Genomic DNA, 24475 nt, shown 5'->3' with positions numbered 1-24475 from the left:
TAAATATTTATAAATTTGTATATTTACATATAATATATAATATATATATGTTCATCACTGATTATCAGGGAAATACAAGTTAAAACCACAATGAGGTATTACTTCATACCTGTTAGAATGGCTATTATAAAAAAGATGAAAGATAGTAAGTGTTGATGAGGGTGTGGAGAAAATAATGCTTGTGCACTGTGGATGGGAATGTAAATTAATATATCCATTCTGGAAAACAGTATGGAGGCTCCTCAGAAAACTAAGGATAGAATTTATTATATTATCCGGTAATCCCTCTTCTGAGTATATATCCAAAGGAATTAAAATCAGTATGCCAAAAATATATATGCATTCTCATGTTTATTGCAGCATTATTCACAATAGCCAAGATACTAAAATTACCTAGGTGTCAATTATCGATGAACAGATAAAGAAAATATGGTGTGTGTATGTGTCTATATATGTATATACACACACATATATACACACACCAAATTACTATTGGGGGTGTGTGTGTGTCTATATATATATACACATACATATATATACACACACATACATACATAATACACCAGATTTTCTTTATCCATTCATTGATAATTGACATCTAGGTAGTATACATATGGTATAGTATAGTGTGTGTAAATATATACACACATATATATACATATACACACACATATATAGTATGTATATATATACACACACACACATACATAAACCAAATTTTCTTTACCCATTCATTGATAACTGACACCTAGACAGTATATAGTATAGTGTTACTATACTATTTGGTGAACATATATGTGTAATATTGTAATGGAATACTATTTAGCCTTTAAAAAGGGGGGAAATAACATAGATGAACCTGGAGAGCATCATGCTAAATAAAATAAGCTAGGAACAGAAAGACAAATACCGTATGATTTCACTTATATGTGGAATCTAAAAAAGTTGAAATCATAGAAATAGTGACTAGAATGATGGTTACCAGGGGCTGGAAGAGGGGGATGGATGGAAAAAGGGGAGATGTTGATCAAAGTTTCAGGTAGACAGGAGGCATAAGCTTTAATGATCTGTTGCACAGAATGGTAATTATAATGATATATATTTCAAAATTCCTATAAAATCATATTTTAAATGTTTTGGTAGTAAGAAATAAGCATGTGAGGTGATATATTTGTTAATTATGCTGATTTAATCATTTTATATTGTAAACATCAAGACACCACATTATACCTCATAAATATATATAACTATTATTCATCAATTTAAAGAAAAGTGGGAGGCAGCTAATGGGAACAGGGCATTTGGGGTGAAAAAATATTTTGGAACTTGGTAGTGGTTGCATAATACTGTGAAGGTACTCAAGGTCACTGAATTGTATTCTTTAAGATGGTTAAGTTTGTGTTGTGTGAATTTCACCTCAATCAATAAAAAAGATGGAAAAATAAAAGTATAAGCAAAAGACTGGAAGAAAATACTGAAAACATGTATCTGATAAAGATTTGTATATAGAATGTACAAAAAACCTTTACACCTTGAAAATAATAAGACGAACAACCCAACCATAAAAAGCATTTGAATAGACACTTCGTAAAAGAAGATATAAAAATGGCTAATAAGCACATGGAAAGATGCTCAACATAATTTTTATTAGCAAAATGAAAATTAAAACCACAATGAGATATCATTTCACACCCAGTAAAATGGCGATAATAAAAAAGATAAACAATTAAAATGTCAATGACAATGTGGAGAAATGGACTCTCATACATTGCTGGTGGGAATGTAAAATGGCGTAACTACTTTGGAAAACATTTTAGTAGTGCTGTTAAAAAATTAAACATAATTTAACATATGACCCAGCAATTCTTTTAGATGTCTAATATCCATGAGAAACGAAAATATAAATCCACACAAAGAATTGTACACAGATGTTATTAGCATGGTCTTCCATAATATTGGATACAACTAAATATTGGATATAACCAAAAATTCAAAACAATCTAAATTTCTACTAACTGGTAAAGGTGCGATAGCCATACAATGGAATATTATTCGGCAGTTAAAAGGAAAAAAATTACTGAATGTGCAACAACATGAATGAATCTCAAAAATATGCTAAGTGAAGGAATGCAGAAATAAAAGGTCATGTATTATATTATTCTATTCATTTAAAATATCCAGAAAAGGCAAATCTGTAGAGTCCGAAAGTAGATTACCTAGCTTTGGGATACGGTGAAGGAGCTGATGGTGGGAATTAACAGTAAATAGACATCATAATTCTTTTAGGGGTGACTAAAAAGTTCTAAAACCATTTTATGGAAAAGTTGCACAATTTGAGAAATTTATTTAAAATACTGAATTGTATACTTAAAATGAGTGAATTGGTATATATAAAACATACCTCGCTATAGTTACTCCCCTCTCTTTATTTGTGTGTGTGTGTGTGTGTGTGTGTGTGTGTGTGTGTGTGGCCATATACATGTAAAAAGCTTGGTTGCATTTTGGACCAGAATAATGAAAATAAAGGGGAATTTCGTATCCTAAAGCTTGTCTTATATTCTCCACTTTATTGTTATTCTTTATTAATTACATGGAGAAGCCATCTAAAACACTAGGTGTCTAATGCCTTTGCTTTTTCTGGTGCCTTCTTGAACATGATTAATATTTAATTTTCTTTTCAGATATACAGCACTGTATTTGGCCAATGCTAACAGGAAAGTTCATTTATATCATAATACTGAGTAAATTCTAAGATATTTGGCTTAAGGGCAAAATTAAAATAGTTGTCCATTTTAAAATGATGGTTGTCCAATCAATTCAATGTGTTTTCTACATATAGATTCCTTCTTACTGTAGAAAATATTAGTTCTTCCTAAATCCTAAAATAGAATGGTGAAATAACAGATGTAGTATGGGTATTATTTTATAACAGAAAATATCCAATTTTAATTGAAAAAAATTAAGTTGCCTAAAACGTAGTGTGATTGGTATGGATTTATAAAGCACATAGTATTAAATTTGATCAGAGAAACTTTTAATTGACAAGTAAGGAGTTGATATTTCAAAAGGGAAGGATATGGATTTCAAAGGTTTCATTCTGGAAAAGGGCAGAGGGAAACTTAGGAAGGATAGAAATGAAGACATTAACATTAATGTCTGACCTTTAAAAAAGTACAGCTGGCCATTCAAATATACTAGTATTTCCTATGTTACCTTTCATACTGTAATCACAATCTACAAGGATTGTTGGTAGGGATGACGGAGAAACAGAACAAATGAAAAATAATGACTTTAAGAGCAGATATCTGAAATGTGCAGTATTGCTTTGGCTAGAGAATAAAAAATGTACTGGGATTTTTTAAACTCTGGACTGGAAATTTCATTAAAGTTTAAAATCTTCATTGTATTAAGAAGAATCAAAACTAACTGATCTCCTAATGCAATTATATTTTCAGTTCAAAGCAGGGAAGATATATTCTAATAAAATATTTAATGACAATCTGCTATTGCCCAGCTACTCCATTCTTATAAGCTAAGTGAATGTCTTATAAGTTAAATGCAATGTGTTATGCCTTTACTGTTTTATGTTTGGGTCACACACAGGGCTGAGGGAAACCAGTAAAACACATCAGTGGCATATTAACCCGAAGTTGTTCATGGCTGTGTATTCAAGGGAGCAAGGACAAATAATGGTCAAGGAAGGAAGTCAGGGATTGGTGCCTCTGTACTAAATGTCAGCTTCAAAGGGAGAGACCAGAGCATAAGCAGACAGTTCTCTAGGTTGCAAATCGGGAGGATTAGGAACAAAAGATATCCATGCAGGATGTATAGTAAAAAATGTTTTATACTAAAAATTGTATTTCATGGCATTAGGACAGTCTACTGGGGTAAGACACTATGCAGTACTAGGCAATTAGAATTCTATTCACTAGCTATGTGCACAAGGGGCTCCTGACCTGGTCATTTTGGATGTAAAGCTGTTCATGGCAAGTATACATTATTTGCTCTTCATTGGAATGATTATTAGTCTGACTTGACTATGTTGTAGATCACTGTTTTGCTTTTGTACACAGCCTGCTTATCTGGAAGGCAGCTGATATTTTTATGTAAGTACCTAAGGGACTTCTCAATATATGGTTCTTATACTATGCAACCTATTTCTATTTCAGTCTGGACAGTTTTAGACGGTGCAGTCTTGCTATATGGTGTGAGAAATGGCTGTAGGAAGCAACACTCAACGAAGTTATTCCATCATCCCGTGTTTTATATTTGTTGAGGTATGTGTATTTTTTAACCTTTATGAACAAATTGAAATAAAAGTAACAGTTTTTATTCTGATAACTTAGATTATTTTATAAAATTATTTTATGATTGGTAATTCAATTTTGATAGCACAAATGTTGGTAAAGAATTAAACTATGCAAAATGTTTCTTAAATAGGAAGTCATAGAGTAAGAACGTTTTTAAACTTCACTTTTGGGTTACAAAAATTGTGTTTTATTATATTTCTTCTATTTTCAAAAATGATGTGAATGTTAACTATGAAAGAGAATGAAACATTTTAATTAAGTTGTTCATTAGAAAATCAATATCCTGTTTCAGGAAGTCAATAATGCAGGTATTTTACAGATGATGATAGTTCATGGTCTTTTGCCTTGGAACCCAAATAAAGAAAAATAATCTTAGAGTTTACTATCTCCTCTGGACATTTTCGTTTAGTAGCATATTGAGAGCTTGTGCAATGTGTGATTTCTTTTGTCCTGAATTTCTTTGTTGAGTTGCTCCGACTTTGTACCAGCAGTTTTTCCAGCATCTTTTTGGTTAACTTTTCTGAACTCCTTTTGTACTCTACCTCCCTTTCTAGGTTTGCTATAGAGGAGACCAAGACATGAATTTTTTTAGGAAATTTGGAAAAAACTGCTTTCTAGGTTATCTCAAAATAAGATATTATTGTATCTGCCTTATCAAGAAAATAGGGCATCTAGTAGTGGATCGGTTTTTTTAGCCTAAAGATCAGGCCTAAAATATGACAGTGTAAAGAGCTGAAAAGTAAGTATCTTGAACTTCCTGTCTGGGTAACTGCAGGATAGTCTCTACATCCCAGGGGTGAGCTGTAGCATATTCTTTTTTATGGCATCTTTTTGGCTGACTGTGGGAGAAATGTGTGTTGATCTACTTTATTATCCATATAAAAACAAAGTTGGGTTAAACCACTACTTATATTAGCAAAAATGTACTTTTTGTAGATGTGTTGTTTATACAAATCCTGTGAAACATTTTGACAAGAACTTTTATGTTCTCCAACTTGAAATAACTTTACCTGCCTATATAGTCAGATAATTTTGAGCATTCTGATTTTTGATCACATATATGGGTGTTTGGTGATCATTGAGTTTCACCTTATAGATATTGCTTGGTACTTTTAGATGAACAAGTATTTCATAATGATTTATTTTCTGGTGATATTTGATAATCTGTTCGTGTTGCAGAATCAGGTAAACATAGGACAGAAGGTTGGAACAGAGATGTTAATATAAACGAAGGTACATATAGACTCAATTTAAGCTAAATCTCTGAACGGGGAAACAAAGAACTCATCATTCAACCAAAAACACATATTCTTAATACGTTGCATTTAACTTGCTATACAATGCCAAAATAACTCCATTCAGATAATAGTGATAATTATATATATTGTGGGTTCTGGTTACTGTTCTTCTTATTGATATTGTGGTGAAGGGAAAAAATCATTTTTCCTGCTGCTCATGTGAGATGGTTAGAAGGTATAACAATAGTACCTTTTTCAGTGTTTGCTTTCTCTTTTGTTATATGAAAAATAATTTTTAAGTAGGCTGGGGGAAGTTTGGGACTAAGTCATCCATCATCATCTTTATCCTCCCTGTAGCAATTCTATTTTATATTTTCTTAAAAATCAAGCAGGAAGCAACCCTCAAAGTGAGACGTTTAATTTATTGCTGGAAGCGGTAGTCTCCGAAGATTTTCAGCTCTCTAATGTGTGAATGATGAGCTTGGCCGGTGGAGCAGCAACAAGGGAGATAAATTAGTCCTTCTGTAGCTTACCCTGACACAAACATAAATAGAAGTCTAAAAATCTGGGAGAGGAAAGGTGTTTTTTTCTTTTTCTTGTTGTATTGTTGTTCTTATTTTGCATGGAAGTTTAGCATGTATCAGTGACCTCTCAGAAACAGGCAGGCAAAAGGGAAGGAAAACAGGACACAAGACATCGAGGGGGAAGGAGGTGAATCTCAAAGTGGCTCTCATGATTCTCATGTATTTCATTCATCAGACACTTATTGTTTACCTATATTATTCCAGGTACTATAACAAGGATATCACAAAACTTGGTAAAAAATGTCAACTTGACTAATGAATATCTTTTCACTGTTTTTTAATTTTGAAAGAATTTAATCACAGAAAATAATTAACATCCCTGCACCTACCATCAAGACAAAATCTTAAAGTTTTGTCATATTTGCTTCAAATGTTTTTGTCAAGGAAAATAAAATGTTACAGATATGGCCAAAATCCTATCGTCCTGAAGCCAGAAGTCATTATATGTATGAAGTTTGGGGTTTCTTTTCCCTATATCTTTCCCATGCATATTTTATATTTTCCAAAATATGTATGTATTCACAAATAATATTTTAGGAAAATTTTACATAAATGACACTATGCTGAACCTTTCTTTTGCAACTTGCCTTTTCATTCAACATTATGTTTCTGAGATTTATCCAGATTGGCAGTCCATTCATTTTAATTGTTGCAATTTATCGTATTGTGCAAATATACCTACTGAGGGACTGTTTATGCATTTGTTTGCTTAATAGGCTTTTTCACTGTCATAAATGTTTTTGCAGAAAATATTCTTATTTTTGTCTCTTTGTGCATATATGCAAGAGCTCTCTTAGTATGACACATAGCAGAATTGCTAGGGGATAATTACATTTGCCAGTTGTTTTCTGCTGCATTATAGAAGCAACCTTGATATTTGTATATCCGTTTCTTTGAAGAAATTTTTAAAACCTCTATTATTACTTTTATGAGTATGTCATATATTCTGTAGCTTTTTTTTCAATTACATCATCTGTAAGTGGCAGCACATTTATTTCTTCTTTTCCAATTGTCATGTTTTTACTTTCTTGCCTTGTCTTATTGCTTTGGTTAAGACCTCTCCTGCAATGTTGGATAGAGGCAGTGGTGGAGAACATCTTTGCCTTGTTGCCGACTTTAAAGAAAATACTTCAAGTGTTTTACTATTGAATTATGAATAAATTTGGATTTTTACTTTTTTCTTGCTCCCTACCATCATCTACTTTTTGATTACTTAATTTGTTGTAATCCCACATTTCCTTCCTTTATTGGTTATAAATTATAGATATTTCTTAAAATTACTTTAAAATTTTAAATATACATACTTGACAACACAAACTGAAGTTCATCAATAGCTCCATGATTCTCTTAAACAAGCAATGACTGCTCTTTGACTACTTAGAGCTCTTATATGTCATCCTTCATTTTTATATTTTCCTTAAATTTTTCACCTTTTTTTCAGTTGGGCTTCTTTGAATTTACCTGTATTCATCAGTTTCTTTGCTTACTATTCCTCTCCTACTGTAATTTCCTCACGAAGTTTATCCTTTAGCAATGCTTTCAGCAAGAGTCTAGTACTGTTGATGAAGAGATTCAAACTCTGAAGAGATCTATTCTGAGCTAAATATGAGTGACCACACCCTGTGACACAGCCTGCAGGAGACCCTGAGAACACGTGCTCAAGGCTGTCAGGGTGAAGCCTGGTTTCATACATTTTAGGGAGATATGAGACATCAATCAAAGACATGTAAGATATACATTGGTTTAGTCCAGAAAGTGGAACAGCTCGAAGGGGAGAGCTTCCAGGTTATAGGTAGATTAAAAAAATTTCTGATTGGCAATTGGTTGAGTCATTATCAATAGAAAGGAATGTCTGGTTTGATAAGAGATTATGGAGACCAAAATTTTATCATACAGATGAAGCCTCCGGGTAGCAGGCTCCAGAGAGAATAGATTGTAAATGTTTCTTATCAGACTTAAAGTGTGTATAGATGGTAAATGCTGGTCAGCTTTTCCTGAATTCCAAAAGGGAGGAGGGTATAATGAGGCATGTCTGACCCTCCAACCTTGTCATGAGTTGGGGGGTTAAATCCCCACCCCCTTTTTTGTGCTCTGAACTTTCGATATAATATGTCAAAGTGTGAATTTGTACTATCTAGGACTTATTGTGTATCTTGAATATTAAGTCATGTTTGTCACTAGCTCTGTAAAACTCAGCCATTGCTGCTTCAGATATTTTTTCTGCAACATCTATGTGTGTCTTCTCATTCTTTCACTCCATCTCTTAGCCCATCTTGTTGCTGTTTATTTAATTTCCAGAAATTATATGTGTGTTTTTAAAATTATTTTTATAGTGTCATTTTCTGTGCTTATGGTTTTGTTTCTTTTGTCTTTAATTATATTAAATTTAATTATATATTTTCAGATTGTCTTATTATCTGAAATTATTGGCACTGTGATCCTCCTGTTGGTTGTGTCTGCTGTCTTTAGCTCATGGTGGACTGGTTCCTTATATTTGTGGTTTTTGTTTAGCTCCAGTTTAGCAGAGCTTACTTCTTCTGTGAGGTTCATGTAGACCTTAGGTGTTAAGAGTATCACTTTGGAGGGATTTTTCATAAATGTTTGTTGCCCTTGGGTTTAATTTCCATATTCAGCAACCAAACTTGCAAAGTCTCAAATGTATAGTCAAAGTTGATCTTTCCTTGTAGTCTTCCTATACCAGCAGGTGGATTATATAGAACACTTTCAGTTTACCTGTGAATTGAAAGGGAAGGGGAGAGGGATAACCATTGTTTGTAGATATTTGCAGTGGAACGTTTTCATGGCATTTTTGTTTCATGAATGCATTCATTCATTCATTCATTCCACAAACACTTATTCAGTAACTACATTTTTCCCCAAGGCATTATGTCTTTTGCCGTTTTGGATACTTTACATAGTAACTACCCCTCTGTAACTTGGATCTCACTAAGTTCTTCATAGAGCCTGGACTGTTGGGCCATGCTTGAAATGTGTGTGACAGATCCAGGGTGGGAATGAGACATATATAGGCTGCTCATAGTGGAATGCTGATGTGCATTCTCTTGGTGATTTTAATTGTATGAGCAGAGTTTTGACTCGGGGATGTTTTTTTTATTTGTGGCAGTTGGTGAGGAGAACAGATGCCAACCAGCATCGACAATTCAAAGTTGGTGATGACTGAGGAGCCTGCCTGGGACTCACCCAGAAGGCTGAAATGGTGGTAGAGAAGCTGCCTGACAGTACGGCAGGCAACATAAAAGGTCTTATAGGGATCCCAAGTCAGGAGCAGCATTGCCCCTGGTAATCCTTGAATTTCTTATAGACCAAAAGGAGAAGTTAAGATGCCACTGGAGAGAGAACAAAGTTTGTAGATAACGAGAGCACCTACAGGGAAAAGCTGAAAGGCAGAGGATTCACAGTGGGAGGAAAGCAGAATGGACCAAGAAGTATGTGTAATGGACATGGCAGGCATTTCTGGAAACCAAATCCTTAAATGACAGACATTCATAAAAATTTCTGTTTTGTACATCTCCCAGTCGCAACTGATCTTGAAATATATCTTGTAGTCCTGGCCAAAGCCCTTAAAAATAGGATAGTGATTTTAAAGGCCAGCATATAAACTTTTCTATCGCTTATCAGACAGAATCACTAAAATTTGAAGATAGTCCACAATGATATTTCTGGCTGACAGGTCGTAGCTCTTTACTGCTCTGGTTCTACCAGAGCAAGCTGAAACAATGCTGAGCCAGACAAAAGCTAGAGGAGTCAGATGATGCAGGAAAAGGAGAAAATTGACAATCTTTAATGAACATGGGGACATTTATTTTCTCATCATTTTTTTCTCCTTAAACTCATAATATTACTTTTTGTTGGAATAAAGGTACTGAAACATACCCAAAAGATTAAAAATAGAGATAAAAATTCAGATAGTCTGTGATAGTCTGTGATTTTCATTCTTAGTTCTTTTTCCCTTCCTTCTGCCTTCCCTTCTTCTCTCCCATTCCACTTCTGATACTCTTTCTCTCTTCCTGTTTTCTTCCTCTTTCCTTTTTTTCACTGTCATTTCAGCAACACTTCTCATGCTTGAGGTTCTTTTTGTAAAAAGGATTTTTCTGAGGAAAAACACATTATAATTGGTGAGTGAAACATCTGAAAAACAAGAATGTAAACTTCTTGAGGTCTCTCATGCCTTCTCACAGCTAATACCAGGCATACGTTCCAAAATGCTTAAGACTGAGAAGTCCTGTTTGACAGATCTTCCCAGACATTGGTGGATTCCTCTCAGGACAATTTTACCGTTTTCTCTATGAAACCATTAACAACCCAGCCAAGTCTCTTTTAAATATATTTGTGCTAATAGCAACTCTAAGTGGAGCTTAGTTGCCATAGCAGACAATATTAAGTACCAGGAATTGGACAGAATGAATGAAATTGTTGTCTGATGTGTACAGGTCTGACAGTTTTATCATTTTGATGGCTGCTCATACTTGCAATTTTTATTGCCTATTTTTGACAACTCATTTTTCTCAGCTTGAACCTAGCAGGATATTGTTATAAATTGCAGATTGCAGATAAATAATATTATGAAGTTCAGCAAGAACTTGATGATTTCGAGTGTCTTTCTCTGGGGCCAGAACTTAAGGAATTCCACATCATCACTTTTGAACATCGAATGCCATTTCAATGTTTCCCTTGTTTTGTGTGTCTCAGGTTTTGAAAAATGAATGTCTCTTGGCCTTGCTTTGGCTGTTTACTTGCAGGTACCCAAATTCAGCAGTGCTGACTGCCCTGTTCCTGAGACTTAGATTGCCACTCTTATATTTTTACATTTAAGTAACATCGAAAGCTTTTTCTCTAAAGAAGCAAAAGAGGCTTTTTAAAAACTCTACTGGATCTTATTAAGTATCATAATTTTATCCTTATATAGAATGAGTGAGAAGAGAAAATAATTTGATGTCAAAAGCACAGGGTTTGAGTCCTGGCTCTGCCATTTATTGCTAGTATAAACTTGGGGAATTTCTTTGGATCCCAATTGCTTCATCTGTGAAATGGAAATAAAAATGACTTCCTTATGGGAACTTTTAGGGAAAGAAATGTGGCAATGTACCTGAAAGTGCTTGCCAAGAGGTAGGTGATTAATAAATATTAACATGAAAATAATGAAAAACAGCTTCTACCCAATATAAAACAACAAAGATGAAAAGTAAACCAACCAACCAGACACACACACACACACACACACACAACCTTGACACTAAGAGAGGTACTCTGTATAGTTTAATCCCTAAAAATGTGACATTGCTGGGCTTGAATATTTTTATAATATATATTAAGGTAGTTACTGAATAAGGTTTCAAACAAAGTCATAAAAATTTTGGGGAGTCTTTTAAATTGCAGTGACAAATATAAAGTACTTTTGCATGCATTTTCTTACTTAAACATCATTTGACTAGTGTTTGCAACATTGGAACAAGGACAATACCAATATTCAAGTATCTATTTTTCATGGTATTGAAATATCAGTGTTAAGTTCTAAAATGAGCTATGGTTTTCATCATCCTTTATCTCTGTCTTTAGATGCTCTTCCAATTGAGTGAGAGTTCCTCTGTTCTTCAGCACTGAGGCTCTCCAAGTACAGTATTTTGAGATAAAGTCCCCTGTTAAAATAAATTGTCACAAAGAAGAGAAGAGAATGTAGGACTAAGAAAATGGGTCTGGCACTGGAGGGCCAGGAATCAGGAAAGAAGGAAATACTGCTCTCAGAGAAATCAGGTGGTTAGATTCCAAGGGAAGGACTGGGAGTTGAGCATGGAAATATCCCACCCCCGGTCTTTCTATAATTTCCCTACTATCCCCTTTTCCTATTTTCCTTAATGGTTCATCCTTTTCTCCCCACCCTGCCCTTTCAGAGATAATAAAGACCCAATCTGACTTTGGTTGGTTGGGCGGGGGGGCAGGGGGGTTGTCGGGAATACAAATCTCATAAGTATAAGATACACAGCCTCACTAGTAATCCATAAAACGGTAATGATAATAACTGTAACATACCATGGACGGATTTTGAACGAGAAGGGATAAGGTCAGAATGAAAGTGCCTTTGCTCTTGTCAACATTTTGATGAAATAGATAAATCTGCACATATCTTAAGATACATTATTCAGGTTTCAGATTTTTTATAGCCCCAAATATTGGTGTTATATCATTAAATACACCATATTTGACATGTGTATGGTATTTTAGTATAAAACTGGAGTACTAAAAAAAAGTAGGATAATATTGACCCTATGCAATAGAAATTCATCTTCACTTTTTAAATTTCAAATGTAAAGGTATACAGGAGATAATTGGTTTACTTAAGGCTACATTGCCAATGGATGTTACAGTTGAGATTTAAATGTAACATAAATGCAACTCTTATATTCCTTCTACTACAAATATGTAGGCATAATTATTGGTCTCAGAGTCACATTCAGGAAGTCAACTTTCTCCACTGGATAACAAAGATAGAGTAAAGAAGTCCTTTCTGATATGTTCAGACATACAGAAATGTTGCAATATGAACTTTCTACAATCTGCCCTCCTTTAAGAGCTTAAAGAATATTTTTATATTTTAATCCAGGTAAATCTCAACTATCTGGAACTCTTGATACAGGCTCATTTTGTTTGATGGAGGTTTAGCTGATAGGAATCAGAAAACTCCTTTGATGTCTATAACCATTGGGTAACATTCTTTTAAAAATGTATTTTGAGTGCTTTCAAGCATATTCTATATAATAAAACATAATAATTACTCAAGTACTTACAACCCAGCTATATAAAATCTTAACATTTTGACATTTGGTTCAGATTTAAAATAAAATAATAAAAGCATAACTGATATAGTTGAAGCTCCCGTGAACCCTTCCATACAGGATCTTGTCTTTCTCTGCCTCTCCAGTGATCATCACCAAACTGAATTTGATGCATGTAGTTTTCTAAGATTTGAACAATTTTCTAAAATGCATTTACTTTTACCTTAAAAAGTTCAAAATGCTGACTGGGCATGGTGGCTCACGTCTGTAATCCCAGCACTTTGGGAGGCCGAGGCGGGTGGATCACCTGAGGTCTGAAGTTTGAAATCAGTCTGACCAACATGGAGAAACCCCGTTTCTACTAAAAATACAAAAAATTAGTCGGGCATGGTGGTGCACGCCTGTAATCCTAGCTACTTGGGAGGCTGAGGCAGGAGAATCACTTGAACCTGGGAGGCAGAGGTTGCAGTGAGCCGAGATCAAGTGCCACTGCACTCCTGCCTGGGCTACAAGAGCAAAACTCCGTCTCAAAAAAAAAAAAAAAAAAAAAAAAAAGTTAAAATGCTGAGCACAGTTACATGTAGTTTCGAAATAAGGTATTGAACACAGGTTGTGACTGTAGGCTATCACACTTGTAGATGTTAGGAAATTGGACCAAATACATATATTGACCCAGGCTAAATATTCTAAATTGGCATTTTAAAAAATCTCTGCTAAAACTGACCTTAATAATTAGTATGTGATAGTTTTGCCATAATAACAGACTGTGCCTAACTCTCTGTGGCTTAACATTCTTCACAAGCTGATTTCTCACACTGCCAGTCCCATGTATGTTGGTGTGAGAGCTTGTTCATCATAATCACTGAGGGACCCATCCTGTTGGTATCTCCATCTCAACAAGCTTTCACAGTCACTTTGGTAAAGGGAAACAAACAAACATGGTGATTCACAACACAGGCTTTTATAGCTTCATATTTAATTGATACGGGTCAGTTCCACTCACATTTTGTTAGCCAAAGCAATGGAAATGTGGCCATGCCCCACTTCAAAGAGAGTAGGGAATTGCATTCTACAAATATACTGAAGGGAACGAGATTCTTTATAGCCTAAATGACTACCACAGTTCCCTCATGGTTTAATCTCTTCCTACTGAAAAGTAAGTCCCAAATCATCCAGATAATAAAAGGTTTTACTTAGACATATTCTAGTTCATAAAGGCATTTGTGTGTGCTTGCTGGGTTTTTTATTCATTAAATAATTTATATAGTAAGTGGTGCTGATAGCATGCCCTGTCACTAAAGAGTTCAAGCAGAGACCAGTTTGCCAAGTGGTAGGAGGCTGAAGAGAAGATTCTAGCACTACATGAGTGACTGGACTAGAAGACCATTAACATTTCCTTATGACTCTGAGTACCTGTCATTCCAAAGACGACAGTCCTAGTGACAACCATGTATCCCGAAGTATCTGGCATCTCCCAGCTTCTACGCCAGCTTTCCTCAATCTGCCACCTGCTTTATGTTGTTTTCCAGACCATCTTGTCCTTATGCTGTATACCATGGTAACATCACATGTTCCCTGTAAATTTCCCTGAGAATTAGCATTATAGTACTTTCAACCAAGCATTCTTCATAATGTGGAATGAATATACCAATACTTTGATCTTCATAGAATTTTACATTGTTGCCTTACCTCATGGGGCATAGGCCCAGGCAACCATTCCAAGATAATGACAGACTCTGAAGTGAACATATATTTGTAAGAACTATAAAAGATAGCATCTTGTCTAATGCAGTGTATTATTTTGCATAGGTAGCTGGTAAATTCATTCTTTGCTTTGTGATGCATTTTTCTCTTGCTGAATTAATCCCTCTTTGAATATAATAACCAATCTAGACCATCGTTGACACATGTGGCTGGCCAAGGTATTAGAATTTCTCTTGAATCTTAATTCCAAAATTACATGAAGCATAATTTTTAAGCTAATGCAGTGCTATAATAATTTAAGGCAACTGCCATTCTAATCTATCTCGGAGCCTATAAAAACAGACTTTATAGGAAGTCTACTTTTAAGAGGATGAAATATAAAATGGCAATCTTGAGAGAGTAGCTTGGCAATGTTTAGCAAAATTTTCAAGTCTTTGTATTCTTCTTAGGCCCCAAAAGAACACTCCTAATAATCTATCTTACTGAAATAATCATGAATATGACAGATTTTGCTGCAAGATAACATCACAAAATTGTTAATAATTATGAAAAATAAAATTCCCAATATTAAACTTCAGAGTATTGGTCTTAAAATTATTGTCCCTCTATATAGTGGGACACTATGCATTGATACAAAATTATATTGTTAAAGAATTAACCTCATGTGGAAATATTCAAATTAGATAGTTAAATGAATGCGGGAGGGAATGGCTTCAAAGCAGTATGTAATCTGAGTTTCTCCAGGCTTCGCCAGTACATGAATATAGATGACAGTCATGGTATCAGTAAGAACTGAAACACCAGTATCTATTGCTCAGACCTGTTCACAGGGGATTCCAACAGCTCTACACAATTGCCCAGTTGAGCCTGAGATTTTCATCTGTGTTCATGAAGCAGTCTCTTGCCTTGTTACCCAAAGAACTAGCCACCTTTTTATCAACTTTGGTCACGCATGTCTGTTTCCTCAAGCAAAGAAACCATGTAAAGTTGCCTCATCCTGTCATTGCTAGCATTACCTACAGGAGGGATGCTAATATTGACCCGCTAGTATTATACTTTCTCCACACAGAGGCGGGAAGAAGCTTTGCTCCCAAACTTGATGTCTCACTGTCACCTGAACATCAGTGGGGTGCTGTGTCTTAAGGACAAATATTTAAGGCAGACTTCCTTGTCTTTTCTACTGTCATTTTTTCCTTTTACTTTCTCTATGCAGATTAATTCATAAAAATGGCTTTTGTGAACCATCAGACTCACTAACTTCTCAGATATGCCAGGTGTGTTAGTCATGGCAATAGATATTGCAGGCTCCAAGCCAGATAACCTCTCCATTACAACTGGGCAAGACAGATGTAAAATGTGATGCCTTTTTGGAATTATGTGTCTATCGAGTGTATGCCTAGAAAGAAAAGGTATGCACCAAAATCAGTGCCTTTTTCTGGGTGTTGGGATTAAAAATACATTTTGTGCATTGAACTTGTATTGCTTTTTATCAGAAAAAATAAAAACTATGTTTAAAGATTGCATTAAGTTATTGATGTGTGTAGTATGAAATACAGAATTCTTTATACAAAGTTAGAAACTGGTTATGTCTTCTGCGATTTGAAAACTAATTATATTCACAAAAGATCCAAAGACTTATATCATTTCTCAAAGCACAATAGAAATAGAGTTTCTAATACCCGCTATTATTTTTACAACACATTCTATGTGGTTTTCACCAATGCCAAGCCTTAGGGAGTATGACTATAAATAATTATACTCACATTTTACTTGTCAGTCTTGTTTAGGAAAATAATGTTTGAGTAATCTGAATTTCTTTTATTTTAGGTTAATAAATTGTTCATTATATCAAATAAATAGTTTTCCTTTTTTTCAGTCTTAGTACTATATTTTCTACATATACTTGTGTACATAGTTCTGGCCAGCATACCCACTGGTATTCAGTCTTTGTGGTACGTGTTACATCAGTAAAGAATCTGTGCCCTACTCCCATCCCCATGAATGTATACCACCAAAAAATCCCACCCCACAGTTAATGATAAAAGCATAGACTCTTAGAGCTAAATGGGGCCTTAGATCACTTATGCAAATCCCTCATTTCAGATAAGGTAACAGATTCATAGAGGTTAAGTAACTTGTCTAAGATCATACAACTGATTATTAACTGAGTTCACAACCAAACCTGCAGGTCTTGATTCTGTCCCAATCAATGACAGATTTCATATTCAAAAATTTCAAAAGCTGAACTATAAAACTTACTTCAAAATGTTTATAGCAAGAATGATTTCATAATGGGCAGTGTGGTGTATCTTCACATACATAACATGAGAGGTGGAGCCTTCAAGATTAGAAGAGCCCAGGGTCTACAAAGATTCTATAGGAGCTTCAAGTCACCTGTCTGAAGGGGTCAGGAAAGCCAACCTGAGGAATTTCCATGTAGACCAATACCTGAAGATGGTGAGGTGGTATTCAAGTGAAGGTGGAGGCTCATGGGAGAAGGGCTTCAGAAGGAAACGATAGCTTGGCATGGATCAAGACTTATAAAGATACTGAGAATTCAAAGAGCTGAAAGAGTTTCAAGGCTGGAGCTTAAAGGATGAGATGAGGAGTAGTGACAGGAGACTGGCAAGGTAGACAGAGGCCAAATCATACAGTACCTTGCAGGCCATATTATGCAGTTTATCATAAGGGCTTTGGGAAACAAAAGCATTCTTGAATATTTTGAGTTTAGACCTTACCTGGTGATAAGAGATCACAGAAGTCATGCTGAGAACCTGGCACCATGGAAAGGAGACATGAGCTGAGATTTTCACTGTTTACAATAGATTCCATATTCCTTCAGACTGCAGAATATCTTTCTCAGAGGGGAACAAGTGTCATAGCCCCAATGCTCTCACTGCCCACTTTCCCTAATACATAATAGACCAATAAAAATGTGAAAGGAATTTTGTTATTGAAAAACTTCTGAATATAAGGGATTGCATTCTGAACTACTATGTCACCCTTTCTTATAACGCAGGAAACTTAAAAACACAATCTCACTGGTTGGCCTAATTTTGATGCTTTGCAAAACTGCTTTGGTTTATCTGCTAGTCCCTGTGGCAGGGGCTTGAAAATATTTTCCCAAGATTTCTAACCAGCATATGTAAGTACAATAACTTTATTCTCTGTCCTAATGTCAACTCTTCTGCCTATTTTCTCCATAAATTTTCTCCTTCAGCAGACCATGTGTTAGAAAAATGTGGTCACTCTAGCATAAGGATATCTGATACTTTTTCTCCTGATGCATGATCTGTTGGATATAAAAGTGATTTGTTTCCCCATATAAGTAATTTTTCAGAATTGGACTGGCAAAGTGCTAACTCATCCATATACTCATTATATTTTCTTTATGAGCAACAGCTTATATTTGAAAAATGAGACACAGAAAAATAAGGTACATCTATGGCTGAGATAGAGATCTTTATCTCTGAGGTACTAGTTAGCCTATATGGAGATTCATTAATAGCCGTTGGTTCCACTAGCACACTTTTTTCATACTGCAGCACACAGACCACCTGCTTTGGAGTGATCGGAGTTCTTGTTAAAATTCTGAACCCAACCACTGATTTTAATCAGAATGGGATGAAACTAGAGATTTGCATTTTATAAGTTTTCAGGTCATTCCAGTAAAGCTTGAGAACTAAATGAATAAAGAACCTCATTGTGGGAAGGTATACCGATAGAGTGTGGGAGATGTTCATTTTTTCATGATCTATCCCCAGGGGCTTTGCAAACAGTTCTGGAAAAGATAGGATTCTCTGTCCTCTGCCTGAGGCTGTTCTCCAGCTGTAGGAACATGCTAGGTCAACAAATAGACTATAATTGACGGGGCATATAGCACTCCCATGAGCAACCCTCAACTAAAGAAGGAGGGCTGATGGTAGATAAATAATCCAGCTTCCTCATTCCTCAGTGGGACAGTTCACAGGAGTTTGATACAGTCTCTGAAAAGGTACCGGCAAAATAGAATGCCAGTTGCCCATAGTGATAACACACTCATTAATGGACTTCATTGGCTTCCCTCCCTTTCCCATCCCATCCCATCCCTTTGGGAAGTGATCCCATCCAACATGCTTCCTGGGATCACTTCACAAATAAACTGCTTAGGCCCACATCATTGTCTCAAAGTTCACTTTCTGGGAAACCCAGTAAGGCAGAGAATACATAGAGAGTAGAAAAACTTTATTCTAGCAAAACTAGGTGATAAGATTTGAAGATTGAGGGTTAAAACAATTTTTAAAGAGATTTGAATTAAATCTGAGAGCTGTGTGACCCAGGGTACTTATTACCTAATTAAAATTAAGTCAGTGTAGACAATTTCATTTTATTTACTTTTCATGTTGTATGCCATTATTTCTGTGTAGGTCCCTATCCTTCTGTGAAATTTAATGTGTTCCACATCCTTCTCAACCAATGCATTTTAATCATTTGATATTAAACCCTGCAACTTTTCCTTGAGAACATCTTCAGATTTTCTGGGGATAAATATTTGGTATACATTGCATGGAATGTATATAACTTAAAAATTCATTAATTTTCTTTTGATATTAGATAAAATAATCACAGAAAAAAAGTAAAGACTCATTTTCCCTGGAACTACATGTTATTAGACCCAATTTCAATTTCCCAATCCACTTGTGCTGCTGTAAGAAAATATGAGCCCGAGTAAATTATAAAAAACCAGAAAAGTATTTTTCATGGTTCTGGAGGCTGGAAAGTCCAAGATCAAGGTGCCAGCAAAGTATTTTTCATGGTTCTGGGGGTTGGAAAGTTCAAAATCAAGCTTGTCTGGTAAGGGCTGCATCCTCTGGAGGGGACAAACACCATGTCCTCCCATGACAGGACAAAAGGGCAAGAGAGCTGAATGCTGTGCGAAGCCTCTTTCATAAGGACGTAAATTCTATTTGAGAGAGGAGCCCTCAGAGTCTAATCATCTTTTAAAGTCCCACCTGTTAATACTATCACTTTGGCCATTAAGTTTCAACACCCAAACTTTGGAGGAGACATTGAAACCATTAGCACCTAATAATTTCAACTCTATACTGTTAAAACATAAGTTCCTCTTAGCTGATATTTCCTCAAACTCTTCTTTGGCATCTCCTAAGATGAAACACTTTGAAGCTAAAATACAGTATGCTTCATTTTCAGCTCTGGAGTAAGACAGCATGGTATTTTAGGGAATGTTTGGATTTGAAGGTCTGACAAAATATCTGTATGACCTTCAGCAGGTTACTGACTATCTCGGACTTTGTTTTCTAAACTATAAAAAGGTAATAATGATAATACCTGCTTTACTAGGCTGTTTTCAGAGTTAAATAAAATAGAGTTTTTAAGGTGCCTAGAACCTGGCAGGCTACATGCTCAATAATCATTAGCTCACAAGACAGTCCAGCTAGAGCCAATATGAAAAAGCCAGCCTTGTATCAGTTCAGGGGTGTCCTTCAGGTTTCTTATCACATAGTTTAATTCAACTTACTCTATTATGTCGTTCATTCAGCAACTCATCTTGGGCTAAGAGTTATTTATAGGATTCTGTGTGGTCAATGTCTGTGACCTGCAAACATGTGATTGACTTTGGCATGATCCCTAGCTCAAGTGAAAGCTCAAAGGGCTGGCTTCTCAACCTAATGACATACACAGAATTTATTCAATTTGTTCGCTTCCCACAGAAATTAGCATACTTTGACATAACTGAGTGAAAAGAAAAAATAAATGCTTTTGACACTCTTCAAACACAAGATGCAAAATAGTGAATCAATTAGGTCCAACCAATTTGGAGGTTTATGAGCCCACTCTTGCCCCTAAAAAAACAAGAAGTTGCACAAAATTTTTCCCTTTGGATTGGTCATGCAAACTTGCATTATATAAGCAATGACAAATTCTCTGACACATGCTTCCAAGGAAAATTAAGACCTTGGTTGCTTGTTTAATGTACAGAATGTGACTGCTTAGCCTATTTGAGAACATCATGCTATAGAGAACTTCATGGTGAGTTCTTATTGGCAAATTCTACTGTTCATTGTGAGGATCCTTTATTTGTGAAAATGTTTTTTTTATTGCATACATCCCTTATCCTCCCAAAATATTTTGTCTTCTCTTGTCTTACCTATGTGGTTGCATATTTGGAAGTCTAGTCATCCCTCCCTGGCCTCAACCTTTTGAGGACTGGGGTAATATCATTTCCATCTTCATATCCCTCAAGGCTTGCTATTGAACAGTTATGTGCACAAAGTATATGCTTGTCTTAGACTGGATTTCTCCAGAAGCCGACCCTAAAATGAGGATTTGAATACAAGTAGTTTATCTGGGTGGTAATCCCAGGAAGTACTGTAGAGAGCACGGAAATGGAAAAGAAATGAAGCTGATACAGGGTGCATTAAAGAGCAGCCTCTCATTGTGGAGAAATGGGGCTCTGTGCATGCTGGAGATTTCTAGTAGGCTGCTAGAATATGCCTCAGAGTTCTCCCAGCTGAGGGGCAAGAAAGTTGGAATATCTGTCATATGGTAGCTACACTGTTGTTTGAGGTTTATTCCCAGAGGCATTGAATTTTGGGCACTTTGGCCAACCTTGCATACAGTCAGTGTACTTCTGAATCTCAGAAAACCCTCAGGCACAGATTCGTTCTTGTAAGAAAATGGTGATTACCAAGGGACTAGGGCAGGGCACTAGCTGCCTCTGCAGTAATGCTCAAGAAACTTCTATTGCACAAATTGAATGGAAGTTGCCGAGAGCTATGAGAAATGTCAAATAACCCCAAGACCTCAAATCATCGATTTTTTACAAACCTCTTGCAGATACATATTTTAAACAGTATCAACTCTGTCATTACTGAATGATTTGGGGGCAGTGCCACCTCTAAAAGCAACGAGGCAGTTTTTCTTCGAACACACTATTCCATCACATTATTGGTATGTCTTCTATACCCAGGCTATGTTACAGATGGAGCAATAAAAGTATTAGGTTGGTGCAAAAGTAATTGCTGTTTTTGCCATTACTTTTATAGCATATTTTTTATGCTTTTTAAACCAAGCTATATAGGATTTCAGCAGAGACCTTGGCGGGGGGAAAAAAGAGTTTATGGTCCTTTGGAAGCAGTGCTGGACCAGGAATCAGGGAATTTGGATTTTTGTCTTCATTCTTGTGTAAACTTGTAGCCACGTGGCCTTGAAGAAATCACTCTGAAGCTTCTAGACTTCATTTTGCTCCTCTGTAAAATGTACATATTGAACACTAAGGTTTCTTCCAGATTCAAGCATAATGATCCTATGAAATAAGGCAATGGGACTTATAAAAGTTATGTGGATCTAGTAGACCTTGGGAGGAAAAAACTGGACATACATATGTGCAAATACATATATCTATTTGTAACGTGTATATATGTCTATATACACATTATATAGATATGTTATATATCTATAGATCTAATATATAGATAACTTCAGAAGTTATTTTTACTCTAAAAAGACAAATTTGATGGCATTCAGAATGTGATTTGCAAATTTTCTCTTTTCTCCTGAAAGCAAATATTCTCTACCACTTAGAAATGAGAGCGTGTTTTTCATGTAGGATCAGAATAGGGAAGGGAATTTGAGAAAGAGTTATATCTTTGTTTTTCTTATTACTGGCCTGATTAAGTGGTCCAAGATAAATATCAGTGGAAACTTTGTGTGGATGTACTAAGATTGCTTCCCCTGTAATGCAAGTTTCTCTTAATTTCCCATTAGTCTTCAGAAGCTCAGAATTATACCAGTATAAAAGGATTCCCTATCTTTTCATGTTAAAAAAAAAAAAAAAGAAACCTTGCAGTTTACTGAGTTAACCTAAGCTTGGTCTGATAACCCAATATAAATGCAAGATATTTTGTTATTTGTCCTCAACAGGTAGAGTCGTGTGAAAGGGGTAGTAGCAACCAGCTCAAGCCCATTGGAGATCTGTAGGGCTCACCTGCCCCAACCTTTATTTCCTACAGGGCTTTATGTCACACTATGAATAAGGAAAATGAGGAGTTTCAAGATAAGGATGAAAACCGTATTGTACTGGAGATGGCAAAGAAAAGGCAATTCACATTCTAGACCAGCACTAAACCTAATCATCCCTGGCTTTGACTTTCCCACCTGGATCCTCTCCACCTGAATGCCTAGACTTTGCTGATGTTTAGGTGAAGATGCTGAGTAGGATTAGCTCTGATTTTAAGTTCCAGCCAGCCATATTGATGAGCATTCTGCAGCTGCTGTTTCCATATATTGAAAAAGCAAAGTCACAGCTGGGCTCTTCTGTTAGGGCTTGGCTACTGTGTGCACTTCCCTGGAGACCAACCCACTCCAAACTGGGTCTTGAGGGCTCTGGGAGTACTGAATGAACTTCTAAGCTTCTCTAGTGTCTCTAAGGTGTTGGGTATTTTCTTATTGGGCTACTATGAATGAGATCCCAAAAGACCTTCAAGTCAAATTCAACTTTCGACTTTTTAAGAACTGAGAACATTTAGGTATATGAGATGCTCACCCCAGTCGAGTCTAGTCTACCACAAATTAAAGTGAGTAAAACTCAATTTTACTAAGGTCCCTGAAAGAAGTTTAGGTTCTATCTTTGGAGAGGTTTGTGTATATGTGTGTGTGTTGGGGTGGCGGGGGAGGAGAAATGTGGTGACCAACTCGTTCTATAGTTGTGTGTGGATTTTATTTTTGTACCCTTTAAGGTACTCATGTCTCAAAGTTTTAAGTCCCTATTAGAAGAAAGAATGGAGTCATTACTGCTCAGAAAATCCTTATGTATCTATTAGGGGGCTTCATAAGATCAATGCATGTTTTTATTTCTTTTGGCAGGTTATCTTATTCTACCCTGAAGGCATTAGAGCAGTGGTTTTAAAACTTCAATATGCATGGGAATCACTAGCAGAGTTAAAAAATGTAGATTCCTGATTCTCCTCTCAAAGACCAGATTCAGGAAAAGTGGTTGATTAGAAATTTAAATTTTAAATAATTGGCCCACCTGATGCTAAATGCTGTTGGCAGGTGGATCTTATTTTTTGAGAAAAACTATTTTAGAGAAGTTTATGTGACAAATGTTTTTGAAAAATCTCTTTACCTAGAAGGGGCCTTGTCAATGCCAGAAATTGGATGTTTCTAAGAAGACAGAAATCATAAATAAATAATGCACTGCTATGTACAGGAAAATAAATAATAGGTATGAGCTGTTCATCTGAAAGTCATTGTTGTTATTTGGGGACATATATGTATTTAAACATTTTGTTTCGTATGTTCACCTTTCTTTCACATTCATAAAGTTTACATTGACAAATTCCCTTTAGGTGTGGCAAATATAACCACTTAAGAGTTCTGTCATGTCATAGACTACCCTGTGACCTTAAAACTATTCAATCAGAGATTTTATGTAATAAACATTTATTAAACACATACTTACTGAAACTTTTATTTGTGCTGGACCCTATGCTAGGCACAGAAGTGATATCATATTTGAACTCTCCTGTAAGTGGTCTGTGAGTGTCCTGTACTTATAGGTTTGCGTAAAATAGCACAGGCTCAGACAAACATGAGTTTTACTAAAGCAAAGAGGTGCTGCTTACTTACTTTGAGTCAGCTTAGCTACCGTAATCTTTCCTATAACTGGGAGGAAGGATATGCTCTATACCTCCTCAGAGAGACTGTCAACTGATGGTGGGAAGAGGATAAGACAGTCATGAGGGTGGAGAGTGTGTGTCCACAAATTATACCATCACATTTCCCCAAAGAGTCTGGCAAATGGGAGAATTGTCAAAGTCTTAGTGAATGCAGGATTTAGGGGAACG

At 35.7% G+C, this 24475-nt stretch overlaps 1 protein-coding gene across 1 annotated transcript in view; it reads left to right on the top strand.

Annotated features, from left to right (window-relative positions):
* LOC105518160 (lipid phosphate phosphatase-related protein type 1) overlaps positions 1–24475 on the top strand; it is a 317174-nt gene that overhangs the window by 159389 nt on the left and 133310 nt on the right. Inside the window, exon 2 of the mRNA XM_011951029.1 lies at positions 4170–4277. Coding sequence (XP_011806419.1) covers positions 4215–4277 — 63 coding nt within the window. The 5' untranslated portion in view covers positions 4170–4214. The remainder of the gene's footprint in view (positions 1–4169; positions 4278–24475) is intronic.

Source organism: Colobus angolensis, unplaced genomic scaffold (assembly GCF_000951035.1).
Source record: "Colobus angolensis palliatus isolate OR3802 unplaced genomic scaffold, Cang.pa_1.0 Scaffold313, whole genome shotgun sequence".
In the NCBI taxonomy this organism is placed as follows: domain Eukaryota; kingdom Metazoa; phylum Chordata; class Mammalia; order Primates; family Cercopithecidae; genus Colobus; species Colobus angolensis.
Note: the sequence above shows the minus strand (reverse complement) of the source record. Positions and strands in the feature narration are given on the sequence as shown.